General features: G+C 52.2%; 1 protein-coding gene across 5 annotated transcripts; it reads right to left on the bottom strand.

Annotated features, from left to right (window-relative positions):
- Positions 1–2,933: 2,933 nt before the first annotated feature.
- Positions 2,934–26,164, bottom strand: Atp8b2 (ATPase phospholipid transporting 8B2). Of its 5 annotated transcripts, none has more exons than XM_052179997.1 (29): positions 26,018–26,164; positions 24,185–24,270; positions 23,967–24,033; positions 21,923–21,981; positions 21,448–21,561; positions 21,220–21,318; positions 20,939–21,000; positions 20,768–20,840; positions 20,253–20,323; positions 19,964–20,043; positions 17,827–17,985; positions 17,625–17,713; positions 16,127–16,323; positions 13,084–13,292; positions 12,191–12,234; positions 11,598–11,763; positions 11,260–11,448; positions 11,018–11,133; positions 9,834–9,998; positions 9,640–9,751; positions 9,389–9,494; positions 9,129–9,273; positions 8,704–8,887; positions 8,321–8,544; positions 7,494–7,577; positions 6,999–7,244; positions 6,536–6,674; positions 5,110–5,240; positions 2,934–4,879 (listed from the first exon to the last, which is right to left on the bottom strand). In XM_052179997.1, the coding sequence occupies exons 3-29, from the start codon at positions 23,995–23,997 to the stop codon at positions 4,601–4,603; spliced, it is 3,573 nt and encodes a 1,190-aa protein (XP_052035957.1). In that variant the 5' UTR covers positions 23,998–24,033; positions 24,185–24,270; positions 26,018–26,164; the 3' UTR covers positions 2,934–4,600. The 5 variants fall into 5 exon arrangements, with proteins under 5 accessions (XP_052035957.1, XP_052035961.1, XP_052035958.1 ...); XM_052180001.1 differs by having other exon boundaries at positions 21,448–21,495; XM_052179998.1 differs by lacking the exon at positions 24,185–24,270.

Here is a 26,164-nt window from a genome sequence, read left to right as displayed (position 1 = left end):
CATGGTCTCAAAGAGAGGGGGGTCATCGAGTCTCTACTGAAGGTAAGCACAGGACACTTTCTCTATTCTGGGCAGAGCCGGTCTCCTTCACCTCAGCTTCAGGTGCAGACCTGAAAACTCAAGAAGTGCAGATGCAGTTTCCAGATCAGGAATGAGGGAGAAGTCTGCGTCTCCCCCATGTCAGAGTTCCAGCAGAAGCTTCCTAATGCCTAGCTCCCTCTAGTCTCAAGAACAAGGTCTACCATCCTGATTCTTCCTCTGGGACTCCCTCCCTTGTCCCGTACCTGGTGGCAACAATGCGGTGCCTGGCCAGCCTGTGTACTTTAGTCTGTGGGATGGCGGGAAGGTATAGCAAGTCCTTCTGATCTTTTAGTAATGTTTAAGACATATATAGCCCAGGCTGACCTTGAACTCTTTATATAACTTAGGTTGGTCTCAAGCTCATAGTGTTCCTCCTGCCCCAAACCTCCTGAGTGCTGGGATTGCAGGTTAGAGACACCACAAATGGCTTTGAGAACTCAAGCTGGGACCTAAAGTAAAGACAGCGGAAGAAGGCTTGCTTGCTTACTCTGTTTTTTTTTTAATACAGCCCAAGACCACCTGCCTAGGAGTGGCACTGCCCACTGTGCTCTGGACCCTCCCACAGCAATCAATCAAAACAATGCCCACAGGCTTGCCCATAGGCCACTTGATAGAGGCATTTTCAGCTGAGATCCCTCTTCCCAGATGACCTAACCTGTGTCAAGCTAATACAAAAGGTAAGGAGCACACACATTCAACTACTAGTCCCATCTTTAGAACAGAAAGGTGTCAGCGGGTCCACATCATTGACATAGTGGCATAGGAATTGTGACAATTATTTCTGCAAAGTAGGAGACAGGACAGAGGAGGGCGGAGGGGAGGACAAAGGACCCAGATAACCCATCTGGAGACAGGCAGGTCTCCTACCAGTTCCAAGTCAGTGTAGGTTCCATGCTAAGACCTGTCTCGACCAACAAGGCAGGTATGGTGGCTTCCTCTTTTAATCTCCCAGCATCTGGAAGGCCAAGTGGGAACTCACCATGAGTTCAAGACCAGTCTCGGCTATGTAACAAGATATTCTCACCAAAAAGAAACAAAAGGGAAGGGGGGACATTCTCTCTGTGGCTGACTGACCCTCCCTCTACCCAGAAAAACCTCACCACAGTAAGGGGCCTCAAGGGGCAGGAAGAACAGGTATTGCAAGGGCCTACTGGTCATGGGAAGAGTATTAATTAGCCTTTGGGTAGGCGTGACAGAGGAGGTGGAGGGGGACAAGGCCAGACACCCTGTGCTGTTGTAGGCTGGAAGAGCTCTTCCCATCTGGAGGCAGGCACAGGCCTTTAATCCCAGCACTAGGAGGCAGAGGCAGGTAGATAGCATTGAATTCCAGGGCACCCTGATCTATACAAGATCCTGTATCAAAAAAACAAAAACAAAAGACAAACCAACCAGCCGGGGCTGTTCCCAGCCTGTGGTCCTCTTCTTGCCCTATTTGTTTGTAGCAGAGTCTTGCTATATAACCAAGACTGGTCTCAAACTGAAGACGCCCCTCTTGTCTTGGCAGCCCTTATTTCCCCTCTTGGAGGAGGCTGCTCTTCCTGACTTCCCTGAGCTGAGCGTCTGCTAGGAGCATCTAAGGAGGGGAGGAAGCATTGCCTCAGGGCAGATGGGTTATCAGAGGGGTAGCCTCTGCCCAGAGGTTGTGGGTTAGACCATGCCGAGGCTGCACAGCACCCTGGTGGTCTACTACCCTCAGGCTGAAGTCTTGGTAGTTCTACAAATGCTTGGTTGGATTCACCACCACTTACTTGAGAAGCCAGAAAGCTGTGAGGCTAGGAGGATAGTCTGAGAAGAAGAAGCAATAGGGGGAGATTAAAAACAAAAACCTTGAGAACACTGAGGTGAATGCCTGCAATCCCAGCTACTCAAGGGTCCAAGGAAGAACAGTTCAAGACCAACTTGAGCTGCAGAGCAAATTTAAGACTTGTCTAGGTAACTCGGGAAGTTTCTATCTGTATCAAAATGAAATGGCTTTAAAATAGAAAAGGAAAGTGAAGGCTGGGTATACAGCTCGGTAGACGAGAATGCACCAAGCCCTGGGTTCAAATCCCAACCACATTAACCTGCCTGCACTGGTACTGTCTGCACTGAAGCACTGGGGAGCAGTGGGGACACACTTCATCTGTAGCTGTGTGAGCTGGAGGCCAGCCTGGGGTACATGAGATCCTGCTAGTTTTGTTTTTCAAAAGGTGGTGGTTATTACAGAAACTTGTAACTGGCCAACATGTCAAGACCGACAGACAGGTGGACTGCTCCAAAGAGGACCTCTTTATTCATCATCCTCTCCAAGCCTCAGGGAGCACGGAGAAGAGGGGCAGACAGAACCAAGAGCCAGGGGCTGGACTGATGGCTCAGTGGTTCACAGCACTGCTGCAGCTCTTCCCAAGGCTCTGGACTCAGTTTCCTGTACCCACACTGCGCAGAGTGCAACCACCTTAGTCCCACAAGACCCAACATCTGTGTTCTCCTTAGGCCCCCAAACCCATATGAGTGTGTACACATGAACGTAAAATTTTTTTAGATCTCTCTTAAAGATAAAATAAATGAGCCCTTGCCTACACTGAGACCCTAGGTTCAATCATCCCTGGATTAGAGAAATCCTTAAAATTCTGAAGTTATTTTCCGCACGCACTTGTCTGCGTGTGAATCCAGCACAGGGTAAGCTGGGGCTGTTGGAACTCAAGCCACAGGGGTGTGGAGAGCTGCCCGAAGGCTCAGCTCCACTCAGATCCACCCACAAAAAACCCTGGAGGGCTTCTGCCTGTGCTTTCACCCACGGTCTTGTTTAAACATTAAAAAAAAAAGAAAGAGGAAAAAAGAAAAAAGAAAAAAGAAAGAAAGAGACAAATTACTCACCTCTCGGAAATTGGAATTTTATAAAAAGGCATTTTTCTTTTATATCCATAAAATGATATAATTTTTGCAATTATAGAAATGTCATAAATTATACAGAATGTTCCTTAATTACAGCTCAATGCAATGTGGTACTTTCCTCCCTCCCTAAAAAATGAGAGAGAACAAAAAATAATATATATAGCTATATATATATAATATGTATTTATATAATATAGACAAACCAAATACAAAAAAAAAATCATTTCCTCTTTGGTATAAAAATCAGACTTTCCTTTTTAGAGACACACAAACAGACATGATACTGGGCTTGTAAACTGTGTGGCCAAAAGGGATTTCCCAGTCCTGTCTTCCCTTCCTTCCTGCACCCCACTTCCTACCCCCAGCTCCCTCAGGACAACTGCATGGAACATCTAGATTCTTGTGTCCACCAGTCCCAGCTCCATGCCAGTCTCCCTCCTTACTCTGCTGCTAGCAAACAAGAGGAAGCGATTCTTCTGGAAGCAACAGGCAGCAATGACCTCAGTGTACCTGACTTGGAGAGCTGGGCTGTGAAAAGGGTCCACAGATTTTCTGTCCAGACCGAGCAGGTGGTCTCCGGTTGAACAGGTTTTATCTACCTCCTAGCACTCTTGCTGGAGGCTGGGCCAGAGGACAGAGCCCTAGGCTACTGGGCCAGAGCAGCAGAGGTCAGCTTCCCTTTTCAGTCTCACCTCAGGGTTAGGTAGAAAAAGCACCGGAGAAGGAGGGGAAGGGAGGAAGGGAGGGAAGCTGGAAGTGGGTACACTAAGGAATTGGAGACTCTATTTAGAATCCAAAAACCCTATTGCCCATCTCAGAACCACACTTCACATCAGCTACCGCTCACTGAGAATAATGGAGCCACTCTCTGGGCTCTAGTCCAGCACTAGCAGGACTCAGGAGATCCACAACCCGTATGTGTGCCCGGGGAGCCACTGCACAGGACTCAGATCTAAGAGCCAGGACTATGCTTCCTTCTCATTCTCCCAACATTCTCTTGCTGACAGTCCATCCCTATCTGTAGGTCCTGTATCCCATCAGGACACTGGCACCCTAAAGGTGAGGTGTGGCCCTTCCCAATCTACTCCACCAGGTAGGGCATCCCAGTGTGTACCAGTCTCCTCTTCCCAGAAGAGTTAAGACACTAACCACAACATAAAATCACACGAAGGCCTCCTCCACTTACCAAATAAAAAAAGACAAAACCAAACAACACAAACATAAACCAAGAGGACACACGATGATATGAGGGGCTTGGCGGCCCCAGCAGGTCTCTGGCTTCCCGGCGTGATACATTCTTGTGTAATTCAGGAACAAGGGCGCTAGGGCCCCTCTGGGGAATAGGAGTAAAAAAATATGGAGATTATAGTCTCCCTGTGGACTCCAAGCAGGACAGGGGTGGACCCAATCTCAAAGTTCTTTTTTCATGTTTTTTTGGTTCCACATCTTGTCCCTCACTGTGGCCCCATCCAAGGCCAGAACCGGCACTGCCCCTGGGGCCCACTTCCTCCACTTCTGCAAACTGGTGAGACCGGCAGAGCAGGCCACCAGGCAGAGGAGGCAGGCTGCATGGAGGACCGGCAGGTTCCAGACCCCATGGCCTGTGAGCTCTGGTCCTTAACGCAGGGGGTCCCAGCCCAGCTCTTCAGCCCTTGAGGGGCTTCTCAGCTCCGCCACTGGGGCTGTTGGCACTGTCACTTTTCTTCCTGCGCAGACTCTCGATCCAGCTGGAGCTGGAGCGTGTGCTGAAGCTGGAGAGGGCCAGGGAGCTGAGCCGCATGTTCTTGCCAGACATAATGAGCTCCCCAAAACCTTCCTGGTGCGAGAAGGCATAGCCAGAGCGCCGAGAGCCCGTGCGGCCCACCCGCCGCATGCAGCGGTGCTGCGCCTTCTGCTTCTTCCTCACCAGCTGAGTGTAGCGGACCTGAGGAGGGCGTAGTGAGGGGGGAGGGGGTCCTTCAGTGTCCGTTCACAACGGCACCACCACCTCGGTGCAGGGACCCAGAGCTCAGGAACTTCTGTAGCCAGGTGCAGCCGCGCCCCCAGAGTCCCGCAGCCCAGACACAGCTCTACAGCACCCAAGCAAAAGAGGCTTTTCCTGTCACATGGCAGCTGCCCCCCAAGGCCTGCGGCCAGCTTTGCCAGGCTTCTCACCGTGTCGGAGAGATCCGGCTTCAGGCTAAGCCTGAGGAAGCGGAAGGCAACCACAGGCATGATGCAGACAGCTGTGGTGAGCACGATGGTGAGCCACACGGTGGGCTGGGCCAGGGTGTTCTGGGCATTCCCTGAGGGACAGGAGTCAGGAAGTTGACAGAGGGGATCTCCTCACTTCCCCGTTGCTGTTTCTGATGGTTCCATGTCCTCAAACTCAAAAGCCAAGCACTTTCAACTTCTGTCTGTCTGTCTGTCTGTCTGCCACCCAAATGCTAATCTCCAAATCTGTCTCTGCTCTCCAACTCTCTCCTAAAACTCCAGTCCTGTTTCTTTAACCACCTCAGTCAAGGAATCTCTAGGCTCAAATGGCCCACATGATGGACTGACTCCTCTACCCCAAATCTGCTTGCTGTGTGCATTTTCCAGGTAGGGAGCACTACAGTAGCCCTCACTAGCCCAGAACTACAATTTCCTTCTCACTGCTTTCTCTTCTTCAAACTCAATGCAAGCTGCTGGCTCCAGCTTCTAAATACCTAAAGAATTCCAAGAGCCCGTAGTCTGCCTTAAATTCCCATTGGAGGTCCTAGCCATTCCGTTTTTATGTGCCCTCTATTTTATTATCCAAAACAGTAACACTGACCCTTTAAAATGGGAACTGTCTTATGTACTTCCTGCTCAAACCCTGCAGTGGAACTAAGGCCTTCTGTGCGTGAGACAAGCACTCTGCAGAGTCATGTCCCACACCACACCACACCCACACCATACCCCTCCTCCACACACACCCCTGTCTGAGATAGGCTCTCATGCAGCTCAGGCTATTCTGAACTTGCTTTTTAGCAGAGAAGGACCTTGGTCCTCCTGCCTGCACCTCTCAAGTGCTGGGATTAGAGGCACTTGTCAGCCTATGCAAAAGAACCAAAATAACAAACAAAAAGAAAACAACCTTTGATGCCATCCATCTCCTTTCTCTAAGCAAATGAAGACTTCTGGCAAGGAACAGCAAGGCACACTTGATAGCCTGGCATTCAGAGACCTCTCCTCCCCCGCTGCCTCCCTGGCCTCCAGCCCCACACTAGCTCTCCAAGAGACAAGCAGTACCGTCACATTCCTGGCACCGCTCACTAACAGCAATCTCCTCTACAGGACTATCCCTGGCCACACCCACTGGCACACTGCTGACCATGAAGCCGGCCATCCCTGACCTCCCAGAGCTCTGCCATTGCACAGCCAGGCAAGGACTGTTCATCCCTCACACGGATGGAGACACTCCTTGGCGCCTGGGCCTGGGTCAACCACCTCTTTGTATTGCATTGTACCTTGCAAAGTACCCAGCATGTAAAGTATTAGCAAGTGCTAGCTGTCTCCCCTATGTCCCTAGAACAGATATTAATCATCGTTGATTAAAAAGGATGCCACGGGAACTCACCAACAAACCGGAACTGGTTTGGAAACATGTCAAAGAGCCCATTGCTGTGCATGGCAAAGAGGATGGCAAAGTAGACCGCGAGGCTGCCCCAGATGAAGAAGTGGTTGATGGCCGTCCAATAGCCTGTGTCCAGCCCAATCTGCAAAGAGTAGTTATCAAAGGTAGGAGTACCCCGAGATCCCACCCCACCACAAGAAACAAAGACGTGGGCCGGAGAGATGGCTTAGCAGTTAAGAGCACTGACTGCTCTTCCGAAGGTCCTGAGTTCAAATCCCAGCAACCACATGGTGGCTCACAACCATCTGTAAAGAGATCTGACGCCCTCTTCTGGGGTGTCTGAAGACAGTTACAGTGTACTCACTTATAATAAATAAATCTTTAAAAAAGAAACAAAGACGTGATGCTGAGGCGTCCCTCCTTTGCCCCCAGGAGGCTCCCTCCTTCCTCAGGGATGGCCTCATACCTGCACACTGACCACAATAACCAGCGACGTGGCCACAGTGACGGCGAAGGACTGGTAGTCTGCCAGCTGGGTGCCATCGTCCCGAGTGGCCTCCGCAAACACCCCGTAGGGAATGAAGAACATGAGCACTGAGGTGTAGATGCCCTGGGCGATGCAGATGAAGAACTCTCGCTTGTTGAACAGGAGGTTCAACTGGCCTGGCTCGTACAGTTTAGGGTACTCCATGCTCCGCTGCTCTGGGACATCCTGTGAAGGGAGGGCCCCAGAAGCTGCCACGGACGCTCTCCAGTCCCCCTTCCTAGAGTCTTGGGTAACAGATTAAAGCTTATGCTAGATTCTCCCAATCTATCTGTGTTCAGCAACAAAGGGGAATTACAAGTTGCAGAGCCAGGATGGAAAGAATCCTACTCCCTCCCCAACTGGAAGTGCCCACTGGCATCGGGCACTGCCCCACACCTGGTCGATCAGACAACCTTTCCCTGACTGCCCCCATACCTGATCAAAGACCCCCATGGCCAGGACTGGGAGGGAGGTGTACACGATGTTATACAGGGTGATGAAATACTGGTCATAAACCGTCTGGAAGAGAGTGCGGCAGGAGAGTGAGCAGCAGCCTTCAGACACAGAAAGGCTCCCCGCCACCAAGCAGCCCTACCAGCTTTCCTCAGGGTCCTAGGTCTCCACTCTCCCAACAAGCACTTTCCTGTTAGGCTGCTTATTTTGAGACAGGGTTTCCTATGTAGTTCAGGTTGATCTGGAACTCACTATGCAGCCGAAGATGACCTCAAACTTTCAATGCCCTGTCTCTACCTCCCTGAATGTTGGAATAAGGCTGCACCACCATGCCCAGATGCAGAGTTCAAAGCCAAGTGTTACACAGTAGATAACAGGTCAGCCTGTACTATAATAAACCATGCCCCCACCCCCCAAAAAGAGGAAAAGGAAATACCAACATTTAATAAATGCTAAACAATGGGACTGGTCAATTAAAAGCACAGATTTAAGGTCTGTTGTTAGGTGTTTATTTACTCCTCCGTGGATGAGAGAGATGTGGGCCTGTGCCTGTTGGGGCGGGGCATGCCTGTGCTATAATGTGCAAGAAGATCAAAGAGCAGCAACTGAGTGTCTGTTCTCAGCTTTCTGCCACTGTAAGCCAGGCTGGCTTCCACAGTCTTCCATCCCACCTCCCACTGCTGCTGACTTCTACATGGATTCTGGGGATCTGAACTCAAATCTTCAAGATTGTACAATAAGCATTGGCCTCTCCCCACCCTCCTTCACCGAGTTTCTACATATGTAGCAGAAAGGTCTAGACATGCTACCTGGGCTGAGAAACCGCAGAAGAAGCCAAACCAGAAGTGGACCATGGTAAACGCAAAGTTCTTGTAGAAGAAATAGCAGAGGAACTTGCACATGCGTAGGTACGACCAGCGCCCGTGCACCAGCAGGAGGCGTTGCAGGAACTTGAACTGTGAAAAGGAATAATCGGAAGCCAGGACAGCCTGGATCCCTTCCTGTCCACTGATGCCCACACCAATGTGAGCAGCTGCAGAGACAAAAGATGATAGGAAGGTGAAGGTGACATACGCGTCAGATCTCATCAGTTACAGCCCTACTCCTCACCCCGCCCACCCAGTTACAGCCCCACCCCCTGACCCCTCCCTAGTCCTGAGACCTTACAGAGTCCAGCCAAGCCCATACTCACTTTTAATCATGCTGACATCATTGGCCCCATCCCCAATGGCAAGTGTCACTGCCTTCTTGTACTTCTTAACCAGTTCCACCACTTGTGCCTTCTGTAAGGGCGTTACCCGACAGCAGATGACAGCTTTGCAGGCACAAGCTGTCTCCAGAAACTCTACCTCCATATCAGCCTCCAAGGCATGGGCCTGAAACAGAGAAACAGAGTCACAGTGTTCCCAGAGGACCCCTCAGCTCCTCTGGTCCCTTGATGATCACAAGCCCTCCCTCTCTCAAGAGCACGATAAGATACGACTGAGAGAAAGCCTAAGCGCTGTTCAGAGCCCTCTCTGCCGAGAGGGAACAGAGGAGCTGTGCGCAAGCGCTCAACAAGGTCTGAGCATCGTCCTGCCTGGCAGCCTGCTCCGAGCTGAAGCTGGCAAGCATTACCAGGCTGTGCCCGCTGATGACCAAGGCGTACTCCCCAGCAACAGCCTCCAGGACAGAAGTGAGCTTTGAAGAGGGAAGGTTCCCCTGGTAAGCGAAGCCGTTGCCCACAGCATGGGAGGAATCTACCATCTTCTTCCGGGCTTTCCTGTGAGGGCAGGGAAGAACCTGTGGTAGGGTCTCCAGGACAACAGCAGAGGAAACGTCAGGCCTGCCGGTCCCAGACACAGCTCAGGACAGACGCATCCCTGGCCTCTGCCTACCTGAGCTCCTCTCGCACTTCCAGGACAGTGTGGCCTGTGACTACGAACACCTCTGTCATGTCATCGGTCAGCATCTTACAGGAGTAGCCAATGTTCACAGCCGTCTCTGCCAAGACAGAAAAAAAAGCTGCTGCAGGCCAGCACCCAGCAGGTCAGCATGCCTTCCCGCCTGGTGGCCCAGCTCCACACAAAGGTATGACAGGAGCAGTGTGGCAGTCTGCCACCAGTTCTGCCCTGCTAGGCACGCTCACCTTGCTTGTCCCCAGTTAGCACCCAAATCTTGATGTTGGCCAGAGTCAAGAGGGCGATGGTCTCTGGGACTCCCTGCTGAAGCTTGTCCTCAATGGCCGTGGCACCCAGCAGCTGAAAATACCACAAGGGCCTCTGAGGAGAGCTGTGCGCTACAACACTGGCTCCACCTCAGGCTGTCCTGCCCAGTCCGTACCATCATGTCACTCTCAACCTCTTCGTAGATGCTGGCTAGCCTGTCCTCTCGGCTGTCTTGGGCCAGGCTAGCCTGTAGGCGTCTCCTGGCCCATTCCTCATAGTACTCCTCATCCAGGTCTTTGTAGGCCAACACTAGGGTCCTCAGCCCATCCCCTGCATACTCCTGGAGGAAGAGTCAGAAAAGTCAAATGGAAAGAATTCTAGAAAACAGAGCAAGAAAAGTGCAACTCAAATCTCAACAGATAGCTGATATATTCTTTGGTTGGATTTTTAAAAATAGTTAACAATATTTTGTTATTTGTGTCTGTATGTGTCTGTGCATTATAGCACATATTCACCAGTCAAAGGAAGTGGGCTATCTCCTCCTACCATATAGGCTCTGGAATCAAGCTCATGCTGTAATGATTGGCCTCAGTGCTCTTATGTGATGAGCCATTCTGATGACCCTCCTGGTTGATTTGTTGAGACAAGGGCTCATGTAGCCCAGGCTAGCCCCAACCCCTAATCCTTCTGGTTCTATGTGCCAAATACTGAGATCATAAGCATAATGTAATGCCAGGCCTGGTCAATTTAAATACTCTCACCTCTGAAAAAAAGAAACTATAAAGAGACCTTAAATACAATCATTATCTACCAAGATCTTAAATATATTCAATAAAACAAAACAAAACCCCACCAAAAATAATGACACTATGGGCTGGCGAGATGGCTCAGCAAGTTAGGGTGCTTGCCACCAAGGCTGAAAATCTGAGATTACTCCCCAGAGCCCACGAGGTAGAAAGATGCTATCAGTTCCTTCAAGTTGTTCTCTGACCTCCACATACACACCATGATGTGAATGCACATACATGTATCAACCAGACACACACACACAAACACAAGTACATAGATACATATACTTCTATCTTAAAAAGGACAACATGGGGCTGGAGGGATGGTTCAGAAGTTAAGAGCACTGGTGCTCTTCCAGAGAACCTGGGTTTAGTTCCCAGAACCCACACGGTGGCTCAATGCTGGGTATAGCTCCAGTTCTGTGTCTCTGACATAGTCACACAGATATGAATGCACCCAAAACACCAATGCACATAAAATAAAAATAAATAATTTAAAAAGAAAGAGGACGACATGCCCTTGCCCCCTCACAATGCTGAGCAGTGCAGAAGCCCAGGCTGTCACACCTACATTCAGGTGGTCCGTGGTGCTGTTGAGCAGCTCCTGGGTAGAGGGGTGGAGCCTGTCTAGCAGGATCGTGTCAGCCCCTTTGCAGTAGAGTCGTATCTTCCCCTCTGGATTCCGAACTGCGAATGGCACAAGGGAGAAAAGTGCTAGAAAATTTCAGACAAAATCCAAACTAAATAACAACAAGAGTCCCCTTCGGCCTATTGCTGTCCCAAGTCCCCTCAGCTCCCTGGTATTGGCCTCACCTATGACTGACATCCGCTTACGAATGTTGTTGAAGTCCAAGATGGCCAGCAGCTGGTAGGTGATGGCTGTACCGAGCTCATGGACAGTGATTGTTTTAGGAGTACGAGAGCGGAACACAAAACCAAAATTCCTGGCTGCGGTGACCAGAGCCCCCTCATCCGGAGACTGAGCTTTGTAGTACAGCTCTCCTGGGAGGGGAAGGGAACATGTGCAGTCAGTGGCCACCACGCCAGCCACCTGCCTTGCCCAGGAAGCCCCAACAGCGGCAGAGCAGAGCGGCAGCTCCCAGGAGCATGAGCTGGACCACGCTAGAGACTGAGCCGGCTCCTGCGCTCACCTTCGTTCTTTTCTTCTGACATGACAGTGTGACACAAGGAGAGGAGACGGAAGAACTCATGTGTGTGGGGGTCCCCCATCTTGACAGCCTCCAAGAGGCTTGGGTCCCAAAACAAGAATTTCTTGTCAGCCAGAGGATTAAAGGAGAAGTCCACAGGCTCTGGTCTCTGGAAAGACAACACTCTGAGCAGCCAGGCCACACCCGAGGAAATTAACTCTCCCATCTCCTACCTCTCAGTAAGAGCCCTGGCCATTTTGGGACTCAGAAGTCTAGCTGGGCTTTATTTTTATTTTTCCATTTTTCTTTGAAACAGGGTGTTAATATGTAGCCTGGGACGACCTGGAATTCTCTACATAAGCCAGGCTTGCTTCTACCTTGTGATGCTATCTCAGCCTCCGAGTGCTGAGATTCCAGAGTACACCACACCTCACCCAGCATCCTCACCCACCCTGCTCCTTCACACATCCATCTCTCCAATACCTTCCACTTCCTGCTGAGGTAATACACTGTTCCCATCTACACCAGCTATTGCTGGCCAGGTGCCTGACTATCTCTAACTGGCACAAAGAATCCTCATGGAGACTGGATCTCACCTCTCCCAATTCCGCTTTGTGTCCCAAGACATCAAACACATCACCTATATACATACAAACAGAAGGAAAAGCAGTATCAGTACTGTGACTCTCACAGAGATTATCACAGAGAGCCCCTAGTGTAGACCCAGGGTACGTGAGTCCTCTGGCCTACTCATCCTGTAGATGCCCAGGACCCCAGGATCCACCCGCCCTGATCCTGTAGGGGCCCAGGACCCCAGGCTCCACCCACTGATCCTGTAGGCACAAGGGCCATAGCACCCACTGTTCACCATGTCCATCTGAGCCACCTCCCAGTAGCTCTCCCCACAGGGATGGCTCTGATTCTCTGCCTGCCTCTACAAACACTCCAGGCCTGCTGGGTGCCTGGCACCTTCCAGGCCCAGAAAGCAGATAGATAAAGTCTTACACCCTGGCCATCAAGTCTAGGTTCATACAACAACAGTTACTGATTGTGGGATCTCGAACCTGCACACACCCAGCCCCACACCACCCGGCAGCTCAGCCTCAAGGCCATTATGACTGGCCATACAGGGAAGACTGCAGTTACATTCCAAAGACTCACAAGGGCCCTTACAGAAACAAGGAAAGCTGTGCTTCGTGGGGCAGTTAAGCCCCACCTTAGCCAGCATGCCCAGAGGCCAGTGTCTTGGGGCTCACTTCAAATAACCAAGGTATTTCCCCGGTGCAAGAGCTGAGATTAGAGCAAGGGCTTCCAGAGAGGACAAGGACAGGATCCTTGGTACGATTCCCGGCACAGGATGCAGAGCATACTCTTTCAAGGTCCCTCACACCCAAACAGGAAAGAAGTAAACCCAGTGTCAGCACAGCTAAGGAAGCTCCAGCCCCTTTCAGCCAAGATGTGAGCACCAGCCCTCGGCATGGAGCCTTACCGTAGCTGTGGCCATTGATGGAGCACTTGTTGAACACCATGATGTTCTGGGTAAGGGTGCCAGTCTTATCGGAGAAGATGTACTCCACCTGGCCCAGCTCTTCATTCAGAGTGGTGGTGCGGGCCTCTGCAGGTGTCCGCTTCTTCATGCAGAACATCTTCTTGTCCCAGTTGATGAAGTAGCTGTGGCCCAAACGGATGACTTCCACACTGCACAGGGGACAGGAGGTAAGGCCTGGGAAGCAGAGGGGAGGAATACCCCACCCGCACGGGCCTTGGTTGCAGGCACTTGGTTGGCCTGGGGAGAAACGGGAATGGAGAAGACACCTGGGCACAGGACCCTGGATGGGAGGGGCGGGGAAGCCTGCAGGTGGAGCTGCTCATGTACCACTGACAAAGGAGCGCCCGACCCAACCCTCCTGACGCTCTCCACACAAAAGGGTGCAAAGGCTCCGGGCAGGCAGGACAGATGGCACAGGCAGAGAAGGAAGAGGGACTGCTGCACACGAGGCGCCAGGCCAGTTCTTACCTCAGGACTAAATACAGTAACCATGCAGAGAAAAATAAGAGAAAATGCAAGAGGGAAGGGAGAGAGAAGAGAGAAATAATGAGGGTGCTGTGCGCACTGCGGGAGCACAGAGCCAACTCCGAGAGGTCGCGCTGGGGAGAAGCCCAGGCCTCGTCATTCCTCACTGCCCAGCACAGGCAAGGGCTTCACTCCCACACTGGGACAGAGGGGCCTAGAGAACGTGGGCGTGACACCATGTCACAAGGGCAAGGGACTGCCAGCTCATCATTACTTTTAGCATCAGGGCTGTTAACATTCTCAGAAAAGAACCCTGTGTCTGGGTCCAGGATGGCCGAGCAGTAGGCCACGCACCTGGGACCTGCTTCAACTTGGCTCCTACAGACAGGATCTTGTCACAAGGCAAAAAGAGAGATTCCTAGGAATGTTGTCCTGGCCCTTCCCCTAGGACGCTAATCAGCCCCACTCCCACCCTCCCCCAGACACAAACGCTGATGCGACTCAGGAAAAACTCTCTCAGGAATCTACCAAGAGTTCCAAGTGATCTCAGATTCAAAGCAGACACAAAACAGCACGAACGTGGGAAAACAAAACATCTAAATAACAGCAAAACAGCAAAGCAGCAAAGTGGTCATGCCAGCGTTAGGTCAGCACCTGCCCGTGCTACGTTAGCACCCACCGGTGCTAGGTCAGTACCTGCCAGTGTTAAGTCAGCACCCGCCAGTGCTAGGTCAGTACCTGCCAGTGTTAGGTCAGCACCCGCCAGTGCTAGGTCAATACCCGCTAGTGTTAAGTCAGTACCTAACAGTGCTAGGTCAGCATCCAGCAGTGCTAGGTCAGTACTCGCCAGTGCTAGGTCAGTACCCACCAGTGCTAGGTCAGCACCCACCAGTGTTTGGTCAGCACCCGCCAGTGCTAGGTCAGTACCTGCCAGTGCTAGGTCATTACCTGCCAGTGTTTGGTCAGTACCCGATTTTTGTGTTGTTGCTGTTGTGGTTGGGTTTTATTTGGGGGTGGGGGGCTTGTTTTGGAGGCAAGGCTGACCTCAAATTTATGGCTGTCCTCCTGCTTCAGCCTTCCCAGGTGCTGTGAATACCAGCATGAGGTACCAGGCCAGACACGGTCATTTAACTTTTTATAATATTTTCCAGCTTGGTACCTTCTACCAAAAGATCCTTATGTAGGAAAGGACACAGGGATCACGTGAGAAGGGAAAACAGACAGCATGTGAGGCCCTAAGTGACTATGGGCTAGCCTGAGGTCACGTGGCTGAGAGTAGGCAGCAGTCAACCCAGGGCTCCCACACTCTCCTTCCTGGCCTAGGAAAGCCGCGGCAGCCCCCACCCCATACACACAGAAGTGCTTCATTTCTAGGATTTGGGCTAGCAAGGGGAGCTCAGGACAATCTGGGGCACTGTCATTAACTAAAGATGAAAGCTAGAAAGAGTTCTGAGCATCTGAAAAAAAAAGTACTTCCTTCAAAATGCTATAGACTAAGCCTGGTGTGATGGTATAGACCTACAATCCCAGCACTAGAGAGGCTGAGGCAGGAGGATCACCAGTTCTAAACTGGCATGGGAGACAGTGACTGATTCAAAAACAAAAAGTCACAGGCTTCTTTATCCGAAATGCAAGGAGGAAAGAGTCCTCTGGACTCCCTCCCTCCCCCATCCCATCTTCTCCCACCCCCCACCCCCTTCCACCCCCTCCCTGGCCCCTGCTTGTTGACATTCTCCTTACAGCCACCGTCCCACACACCTGCACACCACAGCCAGCCGACTGCTAAAGCTTTCCTGAAGACTGCTTATTCTTCAGGTATTTTCAAAAACTGTTCCTGCAGGTCCCTAAGACTGAGGCCCTGAGCCCCGAGCAAGCGGCTATATCCGGGTCTCTCCACACGGCCCCTAGCTCATGGCTCAGACTCCTGCATCACCCCATCTGCCCTTGTTCCTGGCCTCTTCTCCCTCCTCCTCCTCCTTTTCCTCTTCCTCCTCCCCCTCCCCCAGCCCAACCCTTGCCCACCCTATGCCACCATCTCCTTGTCTAAGAAGTATTCCTGACTAACTGCTCAGAGAACTTGGTGTCTATCACGTGCTACCTCAGGGGCTAGCAATGGCTCTAGTCCCACGTTAGTCAATCTGCTACTCTGACGACAAAGACAACCTACACAACTCAGTATCCCCAGCTTTCCACGGAAGATTCAAGGCAGAACCACTTCTATTTTGTGACATGTGTGGGGGTTTCTTCCTGTCAGGCTTAAGCTTCAGAAGGGAAGAAGGTCAGCTCTTTGTCATCATAGAACTCCCTGCCCAGAACAGGCACGCAATAAAATAGCATGTGGTGCTGAAAAAGTCAATATCGTTTCTATTCCACTATAATTCAGATGCCAGGAAACTTAGGTAACATAAAATGGTCCCAGGACGGAAAGGACTCCATATTCCTTCTCAAGGGCCTCATCTTGGGATGAGGGAAAGGGAGAAGGGAGCACAGAGGCTCGCTGGCTGGGAAAAGCACATACCTGACGTACAGTGAGATGGGCACGACGGTGTTTAGGATGATGATATAGGACCAGAAGGAGAGGAAGCCAGAGAAGAAGGCACTATCCACCGCCTCATCCCAGGGCAGGTAGACCTGGAAGCGCGTCCCGACCTCGTGCTCCCAGATGGCATTACCAATGGCCAGGATCACCCCCATGCAAACCAGGAATCCAAAAATCTGAGGAGGAATGAAAAGCACAGAAGAGGCCGGGCCTTAGAGAGCCCTGTGCACCCTAAAGAGGCGACGGACATTCTGAGTCCATAAAAGCTCAAACCCTGTCACACTTTTCTACAGGAAGGGACCAGGGCCGGCGGGCGGCAGGCGTTAGTCCACCACCACAGCACGCAGGCCCCGCTCTGAACACGTTCTCGTTTTATGACAGGCAGGCAGAAACACTAACTATCTCCCAATCTGGAACTCTCCAGAGTCCTCAAAGGATGCGGCTGGGGTGAGCTCCTTCTGACAGGATTAAGAAGCTTACTGTAAATGACCAATCCGCCTGTGCCAGCCCACACCAGCCAACAGAATATATGTACTATACAGAATGCCTTCTCCTTCTCGGGAATTAAACCCAGAGCTCCACCTAGGCGACCTACTAAGTTCCATCCTAAGGTCTTCCTTCACTCTTTTGAGACAAGGCTAGCTTCCACTTGTCTCACCCTCCTCAAATCTGAGCCTAAAGGTGTGAGCCACACAGCCTGGCTTGGGAGGATCGTGAGTTCAAGGCCGGTCTGGGCTACAGATGAAGACTTTATCTGAGGAAGAAAGAGGACGGGGAGGGACAATGGAGGCCACTGTGTGTCTCCAACAACTTCTTCCTAAACTGCCCTATGCTGAGGCTCAGAAAAGCAGACGTCATCCTGATCTGTGGCCACCAGAGGGCGAGAAGAGCCTTTGCTTGTGGAATTAACCCTACTTCAGGGAGGGGTTAATAGCAAACCCTTTAAGGCTAAGGTGGAAACCTCCACCCTGGCTGCCCTCGGGCCTCCTAGGCTGGCACGCTGGGGGCAGGCATGTAGCAGAAGGGGTACAAAAAGGGGCGGGAAAGCCTGGCAGGAAAATCCAAGTCTAGGCAAACAGGAGAAGGACCCAGGAATTGCCTAAAGTGAGCACAACAGACTTCCCCTTGGGAATCCTTCATCCTTAGAAGTTGGAGAAAGACCCTGCTAAGCATCTTCCCCGTGGAGAGTTTTATTTTAACTCTGAATCCATCCCCTATGAAGGCCTCCTTGTCCCTGGCAAAAGCTAACAGGTCACATGCAGATTAAGACTCCATCGTAACCGAGCACACAGAAGGGGTGGTTTATTTTAACTTTCTTTAAATTGTTGATTCGTGAGCATCCCTGAGGCTTTTAGAAATAACATCTGCAAGTCTGAAAGGAGTCTGAAGCAAACATGGCCCCTGAGCAGGACCCTGGCTGGAGAAGAGCCGAGGGTGGAGAGCCTCGGCGGGGAGGCTGCAGGCAGCCGAGGCTCACCCAGAGTACCAGCGTGTTCATCAGGCGGTCGATGCTCGTTCTCTTGAACTTTGTCCTGCCGCTGTTCTGCATCAGCTTGGTATCAGGACCTCAAAAAGAACGGGAAGCCAAATAAGCAAATCTGAGAGCGGCTAGGACAGAAGCCCTAGGCCGGCCAGAGGCGCACGCCCCGGTCCCACCCGAGGGACGCCAGGAGGCTCACCTGCAAAGATGACCAGCCCGAAGCACCACTCGGTGTTTCTGAGCACGCAGCCACGCAGCAGCATGTTCTGGTTGCTGAGGGGGAACTTGCTGTCCTTCCAGTACAGAGCCCCGCTGAATCTGTCCAGCTTGTTGTTCGGTGGCTCGCAGATTACTTCACCTGCGTGGGAACAAAGGTGGCACCACTCAGAGTTCGGTCACATAAGGGGAGGGAAGGCAGTTACACAGCCAGGAAGAGCTCAGCAGCCCAGAGCACTTCCTGTTTTCCAGGGGACCCAAGTTTGTTTCCCAGCATCCTTGAGCAGCTCACAACCCCCTATAACTCCAGATCCAGGGGATCTGATACGCTGTTCTGCAGGCGCCTGCACACATGTGGCTCTTTTGTTTGTGTGTGTGTGTGTGTGTGTGTGTGCATGCAAGTAAATCTTAAAGTAATACTATAATTTAAGAAACGTAAATATCCATGCTGTGTGGCCCACACCTTTAATCCCATTGCTGGGAAGGAAGAGGCAAGTAGTAAATCTCTTGAGTTTGACAACAACCTGATCTACACAGAATTCTAGACTACGGAGCTGCATAATGAGACCCTGTCTTCAAAAACAAACAAACAAAAAAGGGTTTTAAATAGAAAAAGTAGTGCTAGGTGGCCGCGTGGTGGTGGCACACGCCTTTAGTACCAGCACTTGGGAGGCAGAGGCAGGCGGATTTCTGAGTTCGAGGCAAGCCTGGTCTACACAGTGAGTTCCAGAATAGCCGGGGCTACACAGAGAAACCCTGTCTAGAAAAAAAGAAAGAAAGAAAGAAAGAAAGAAAGAAAGAAAGAAAGAAAGAAAGAAAGAAAGAAAGAAAGAAAGAAAGAAAGAAAGAAAGAAAGACTCCAAAGACTTCTGTGTATGTGACACATGCATGTAGGGCAAGAGGTCAACATGGAATATCTTCCTCTATTGCTCTCACTTGACTCTTTTCTATTACACTTATTTGTATGTGTGTGTGCATGTGTGCACAAGCACATATAGACACTCATGTGCCAAGGTGCACATGTGATGACACTCGAAGACCATTGTTCCCTCCTACCCGGTCTGCTTGTGAGACTGGGCCACTTTGCAGAATTCAATGCTTTCTTCCTTCCTCATGGGTCCCAGGACTTCAACTCAAGTAGTGAGGCAAATGCCCTTATGCGCTGAGCCATCTAAGCAGCCGTTACCTTACTGTTTGGGATAGTTTCTCTCTTACTGAACCTGGAGCTGTCTGAGGGGCCAGTCTTGATGTCCAGCAAACCCTAAGGATCCTCCTGTGTGTGAGTCCTGGCGGTGGGACCGCAGGCACGCTGCTCTACCTGGGCATTTGGGCATGGTCCTCAAGCTTACTCAGTGGGGACCCTGACAACTGATCAATCTCCTCAGCTCCCAAAAGTCACAACCTTGAGACTGCACATTCAAACAGAACACTGTTTACTTAAGCATCACTGGGACAAAAGGCTAAAGGCCAGAGGGTGACCAAATAGCGCCAATTTATGGCTCACTCAGTTACTAAAGAAGACAGGCAAGATCCTTTTGTGGTAAGAAGATCCTTATAATGGCCGGGTGTAGCAGCGTACCACCTACTGTCCTAGTGTTCAGAGAGCAGAGGCAGGCAGGTCTCTGAGTTCCAGGCCTACAAGGTCTACATAAAGAGCCTATCACAAAACAAATCAACAAACAAAAACCTTCAGAAGTACGTGAAAGCAAAGGGCATCCTGTAGAGGTTTGAGTTAGATCACACTGACTTAGGGTTAGACATTTGTAGGCGAACTGTCATGTGGTTACAAAAGGAAAGCAGAACTGGAGAGAGAGGAAGAGAAAATCCTGTTCTCACACAGACAGACAGACAGGCTGACGTGCTAAGAGGAACACAGCCACTCTTCTGGGCCGAGAAGCAAAAGGAACAGTGCTGAGGGTCAGCAGTGAGCCAACAGCCGCAGAGCTCCCGTGAAATGACGCTCAGTTCAAAAGTCAGTGGTGCCACCTGGCATTCCAGACATGTCCCTCCTGAAAATGGCCAGAGACTTGCACAATCACAAAGACTAGAAGCCAAAAGAAAAGATACAATATAAACTCAAGCCCACCATCCTTACCCAAAGTTGTTCCAGGACTACTCACCATCAAACTTGGCCAGCTGACTGATGTCCCCCAGCTCCGAGGTGACTGGAATCGCCTGGCGCACCTTCATGTTGGTCTCTCTGGAAGAGAACAATCAATACCCTTGAGTCCTGCCTCTCCCCCAGCTGCTGGAATCAAGCCTTGGGCACTCGCCCCCCCCCCCCCCCAACAGCTCGGCCTAGCAAAAGCCTGTCTAACTCCTCAGATCTCAGACCTGGGAACCGCCTTCAAAAGAATCCCTTACCCCGAAGAATTCAAGGAGAAAGTAGCCAGCCAGCGGCCCACTCACCCATCCAGTTCCGCGGTCTCTATGTAGCACAGCCCGTGGGGCTCGCTGCTGGACAGGAGGAGGAGGTCCGCCTGCAGAAAGCCTGATGAGACCTCACAAGCACAACCCTGCTGTGGGAGGACCCGTGGGAGGAGGACCCGTGGGAGGAGGAGTGGGGGAGGAGGGGGAATCATCCTCCAGTAAACACAGGTTTTCGTTTGTTCTGGGCTGTTCTGAGACAGAGCCTCCCACTATGTAGTCCTCTTTGGTATGAAACTCTTTATGTAGCCCAAGCTGGCCTTGAATTCAGAGATCCATCTACCTCTGTCTCTGCCTCTGTTCTAGGATTAAAGGTCCATGCCATTATAGCTGGCATAGAGATCTGTCCTGTTTGTTTTGAATTCAAAAACCATGAAAAACTAGTCCCAGCTACGTTAACATGACACAGGAGCTCACCATCTTGGAAAATCTCTTTCCACAATTCTACCAAAGAGGGAAAATAGCCCCGCAGACTGAAAAGGAGCCTTGACCCTTACCGCCACAAACTGGTTATTTTCTAGCTTGATAATGTCACCAACGCACACATTCATCCACTGCTCTTGTTGGAGGCTGCAGCAAAGAGAAGACAGTAGAGGCCATCAGTAGCTACAGGGGTTCCCGCGGGGACCTTCTTCCTCCCCCAGCCCTGGTCTCCAAAAGTCACTCACACTCCGTTGATCAGCACCTGAGAATGACGGTTATTCACCTGGTTATCACTCCTGTGGCGGAACTGAAAGAGAACTGAAAAGTAAGCCCGCAGGAGCAGTGCATCCTGGAACCGGCTCTCCTAACGCCCCCGCCTGACCCTCAGCCTAGGTACCACACAGCTAACGGGGGCATGAGGAACATCAAAAGCCCCAAGGACTTATCCTGAATAAAAGTGGCTTTGGGGATTGGGGGGGGGGTAAGAAGGGGAGGTGACCAGAGAAAGTGGAATGTGACAACTCACATAGTCATCGGTGGCATCTTTAACAGCTGTGATGGTAAGGACGAGAACCAAAGGCACAATGGTGGTGAACCAGGACAGAGACGAGATCTGGGGAATTAACTGAAAAGAACAGAGAGGCGTGCTTCTGAGGCTCCTGTCTGTCAGAGCTCCTCGCCCCCCGGAATCCTTCCTCCTCTTTGGCTTTATTCACCTTTGTGATATACACAAGATGTAAGAGAGGTCACTTACCTGCAGAATGAGGAGGAACAGGAAGTAGGTGTTGGCAACTTCCTGGAACTGCTCAAAGAGGTTGACAGGCAGGAAGGTGAGAATATTATACTTGGAGGTCTTGATGCAGTTACTCTACAGCAACAAGAGAGAGTTAATGAGGCACCCCTCACCCCAACCTAGAGCTGGGCTTGGAGCTACCTCTTCCAGCTCTGTACTTCCCAAACCCGCTGCACTCACATCCCGCCCGCCAGCAACCTCAGGTGTGGGATGGACACGGAAGAGGAGGGCGGAAGAAAGTCTTCCCAGAACAATGTATTTGTCCTCAAGGCTCAGTGACAGAAAGCCTGAAAATTTCAGCCTAGCAGCAGAGGGAAACTGGGGGGAAAAAAAAAACGTTTCCTGCCTCCCTCAAGCACGTTTCCCAGCGGGCCGCCTCAAGCCTTGGATTTTCCAGTACACGGCCCCTTGCAGCTCTGAAGCAGGGAACACTTACCGCATACTGGAATTTCTCGTTGTATTCTCGGTCGTTCGCCCGTGCCCTCCGCTCTTCTTCTGCAATAGAACGAGCTGTAGTCAGGAGAGCAAACTGACGTGGGCCTACGCAACCTTGGTGAGGGTTCTGCTCAGCGACTGCTTCTTTCCACAGGAGAAGCGCTGGTCTTAGTAAACACTCGTCTACAGTGTGCCAGCAGCTCACGCCACACGGCTCTGTGCAGTACTCCCCGCTGCCCTCTGAGATAAAGTCTCCCTGTGTGTGATTTCCGGGCTCCTCAGCCTTCCAAGGGCTGTGCCTCTACTCCTTAGGGCGCACTCACAGCACAGGACGAGTCCTCTGTTCCTGACTATCACCCGTCAAGGTCATCCTCAGGGAGCTCTGTCACTCCCCCAGGCACTGGCATCCCCAGAGCCTTGGCTTTGGGTAGGAACGCATCCATCGTCATAACCAAGCAGCAGTGCTGAAGGAGACACTGCAAACCACTCCTGGCATCCTCTCATCCTCATCCCAGGGAGGAGCTCGGTGGGTGGTGCCAAGACAGAGGGTCACAGTGCCCTAAAAGCACTCGCTGCAGCATCCCAGGCCCACGTGCACCATCTCTACAGGAGCCTCTTGTCACATGTCACCATAAGCAGCTTCTGACTGGTAGACAATGACATCATCCTATTGCGAAGCTCGTCTTCAAGTGTGGGGGTGTGTATGTCAGAGATGTGGGTCGTGCAGACTGAGCAGGAATGGACAGAAGTAGCTGCAATATTTTTCCTACCATTTACAAATATTTCCCCTAAAGGGAACATCACTGTTAATGATCCTTATTTAGCAGAATTCAGCCTAAACTCTACAGACTCCAAGCTGCAGGTGCCAATTCCAGGGCCAAGAATAAGAGGTGTCCTATGAAGGGTAACCCCCCCACCCCCGACTTAAAAGGAATAGTAACTTGGTTACACAGGAAGCCTGCCACCTTATAGCCGACAGAATTCCAGACCGCTTCCCCCAACAAACACAATGCAGTAACAAACCCCAGGCCAGAGTCCCCAGACAAATGAGCCATCTGACACCGAGAAACTTCCCTCAAAGGGTCCTCTTTCCTACTGAGACCCAGTCTCCAAGCATGCAAGGAAAAAGAAGGATCACAGAGGGCTCCCAAAGAGCGTGAGGAAGAAGGGAAGCTAAAGACAAGGGAGATCAGAAGGGGTAAATTACAGATTTGTGAGAACCCTCAGACTCTGCCTCCCTTTACCTGTCCCCCAAGAAGGCTTCTTCTGGCTCCAAGAGGAAGGTGCCCCGGCCCGGGCCCACTTCTCGGGCATCTCCTTGGGGACCGTCATGATCCCGTTTTTAAAAGGCGCATTGACTGTCCTTGGCCTCAGCGTCGCCTATGGGGCGGCCCCCCGGGGAGGCGCAAGAGCTGCGGCCACGCAGAGGGGAGCCCCGGCCGCTGGGCGTGCGCGACACCCGCAGCCCAAGCCATCCTCACGGCCACCTGCGCCTGGGACGACCAGCTCTGCAGGAGCTCCGCTCCCGAACCTCAGGACCGAGGCGAGCTTCGAGTGACCAGGACCCGGAGCCCACGCCCCAGGCTCCGCCCCACGGACTCCCACTGCAGAGCAGAAGCCTGCCAGCGCCGCGTAGGCGAAAGCCAGCGCATGGCCCCGCCCTCTCCCCTAGCCAATGCGGGAGAGCCGACCAGCCGCGTTGTCCAGGACAACGGCTTTCATCCCCCCCCCCCCCCCACACACACACACACACACCCCTCCTTCCGCGGGAAACCGAGGAGGACTCCGGTGGGTAGGCAAAGGAGGACAGAGCCCAAGAGCCCAGGCCAAAGAGTAGGAGTTGCAGATGCTTTTGCGATAAGAGGCTGGCTCAGTCACCGCTCAAGGATGAAATGATTTCGGTTTCTTAAACTACCCGCTCAGGACGCCTAGGGGCCTTACTCCCCTTTTCCTCAGAACCATGCTAGTCGTCCCCGTGGCTCCCCAAGGAATAATAACAGCTGTTTTCATCGTGCCCCCAGAGACCCACTTCTTGCCTCTCTTACCTGGGGGTCGCTTTTTTGCACACAGTGCCATCTCACCCAGCAAGGTTCCAGCAATCCATGGGAGACCCTACAAGAAAGCAACAGACACAGGCGGTCGGTGGAGAACTCTTACCTGCCCACATGAGACCCCTTCTGAAAACTATCGTAGCTCTGCCCCGCCCTCCCCCTCCCCACCTCCGACTCCACTAATACTCCTCTCCCTGCGCTGACATGTATACCTGAGAGGAAAGGGAAGTCTTCCCTCTGTCCTGGATAACATGGAGGGACTGAGAATTTACAGAAGCCAAGGCCTATGGGGAAGGGCCTAGAAGAGACCAGATAACAAATGAGACGCGGCTCTCAAGGCATCCATCCACCTGAGGAACAATGGATGTCCCATGTGCCCGCCTTACGGCTACGAAAGCTGCCTGTACTAGAAAGCAGAATTTCCCCTGAGAAGATTGGGTGGAGACACACGAACCAGGAAACACCTGGCAGAGCATCAGGAAACAGGGTGGGCATGCTCCACCCTTCTCGAAAGCTCCGAATCTCCCCACCCTACTTTCATTACTGGGGCTTCCATTATCACCTCCACCCCAGAAGGGTTCCCATCAGAGATATGGTCACCACTTCCTGCAGACAGTCCTCAAACCGCTTCCTCTCAATCCTGTCCAGCCACCCTCTGGGGCCATTAGAGAGGTCTTCCCAACCCAGCTAAGGGGTCACCTTTCTTTCTCACCCCAAGTCTAGTCCAGTCCCTAAGAACAGGCTCAAGTGAGCCTCTGCTTCCTTCCGCCCTCCCATGGTGGACTTTCTCCTAAAAAGGTGTGAGTGCAGGCCACAGGAAACTCCTCTTCCTTTAGATGGAAAGCCTCCCCTCCCCTCCCTAGTTCCCTTGCCTCTAGCCTGTCAGTCCCAAGAGATACTAATTGCCTGTCTGCCCAATCTCTATAATCACAGACGCTGGTCCTGGCCCAGTCATCCTCTCCAGTTCCCCCCTCTCCCTCCTTGACCTCAGAGTAGACAGTCCTGAGGGGCATTAAGTGCTTTTCACTCCTGACTCTACACAACTGTGGCGCTGCCCCCTTGACTCAGGGAAAAAAAAAAAAAAAACTCATGAACATTTTGGCGATGCCAAACCCTCTTCCAGGGCCCCAGCCAGGGTCTCCACCCAATCTAGAGCATGAGTCATGGGAGGGTGGAGGGTGGAGCCAGAGGCTGAAGGAGCAGGGTGGGCATTACTGGCTCCTACCCAGCCCCACTCCATCGGGCATCGTTGGCCCTGAGATCTGAGATCTGTTAACTCTTCTTGCAAAGAGTTAACAGTGGACCAAGCTGACCATCAAGTGTCAAGTCTGGATACGGATCAGGAAAGTTCTTTTACCTCTAGGACCCTGGGGAGACCGAGAACAAGTTTGGCCACAATCCTCTAGAGGGGTGCAGTAATAGAAATCACTGGTAACAAGGTCCCTCTCTCAGGATATCCAGGTTTTCTAAACCGACTAGGCCCACCAGCCACGTCGCCTTGCCCCGTCACCCTACAGCCCCCTCAGCAGCCACATCTGGGATAAAAATAGCCAGCCATGGGAAAGAGGCAAGGAAAAAGGCTCCTCCTCTGGGTCTGGCCTCTGCTCCTTCCAACCAAGAGCCTTTTCAGGGGAAGCTAGCAGATCGGCCAGCTAGGAGAAAACAATAATACCCGAGGCCACCTTCCTTCCCTCTCCAAGGACAGCATCCAGGACCACTACACAGCTCTGAGCTCCCAAAGCTAACACCCCTGACACCCTTGGTTTTCTTGGGCTACAGAGAGACCTCCACCTTCGCGGGACAAATCCTATCAGCCCCAAACTCCCTCTCTAAAGACTGGGACCAAGGTTACTCCTCACACCCCAACTCCGCACACCCCTTCGGAGCCCCATCTTCCCAGCTTGCGCACAGCTACCCGTTCTCTCCATCCTGGGGAACCCTTCTCTCCAGCCTCCCGCAGCCGCTCCCCGTGGCACCGCTGCCCGCGCCTCCCAGAACCGGCCCTCCGGGTCCACACCCCCGGCCCCACGGCGGCGGCGCCTCACCTTAGAGCTCCGCGCTCCGCGCTCCGCCCGGCGGCCCTGTCCGGCCCATGCCGGGGGCTGGGGCGGGGGCGCTTGGCTCCGCTGCCCGCAGGCTCCCGCCCCCCCACAGCAGCCCGGCTCTCCTGCCCCCCCCCCCCCGGGGCCCCG

The sequence above is a fragment of the Apodemus sylvaticus genome, chromosome 4, assembly GCF_947179515.1.
Source record: "Apodemus sylvaticus chromosome 4, mApoSyl1.1, whole genome shotgun sequence".
In the NCBI taxonomy this organism is placed as follows: domain Eukaryota; kingdom Metazoa; phylum Chordata; class Mammalia; order Rodentia; family Muridae; genus Apodemus; species Apodemus sylvaticus.
This window is presented reverse-complemented; position numbering and strand designations above follow the sequence as displayed.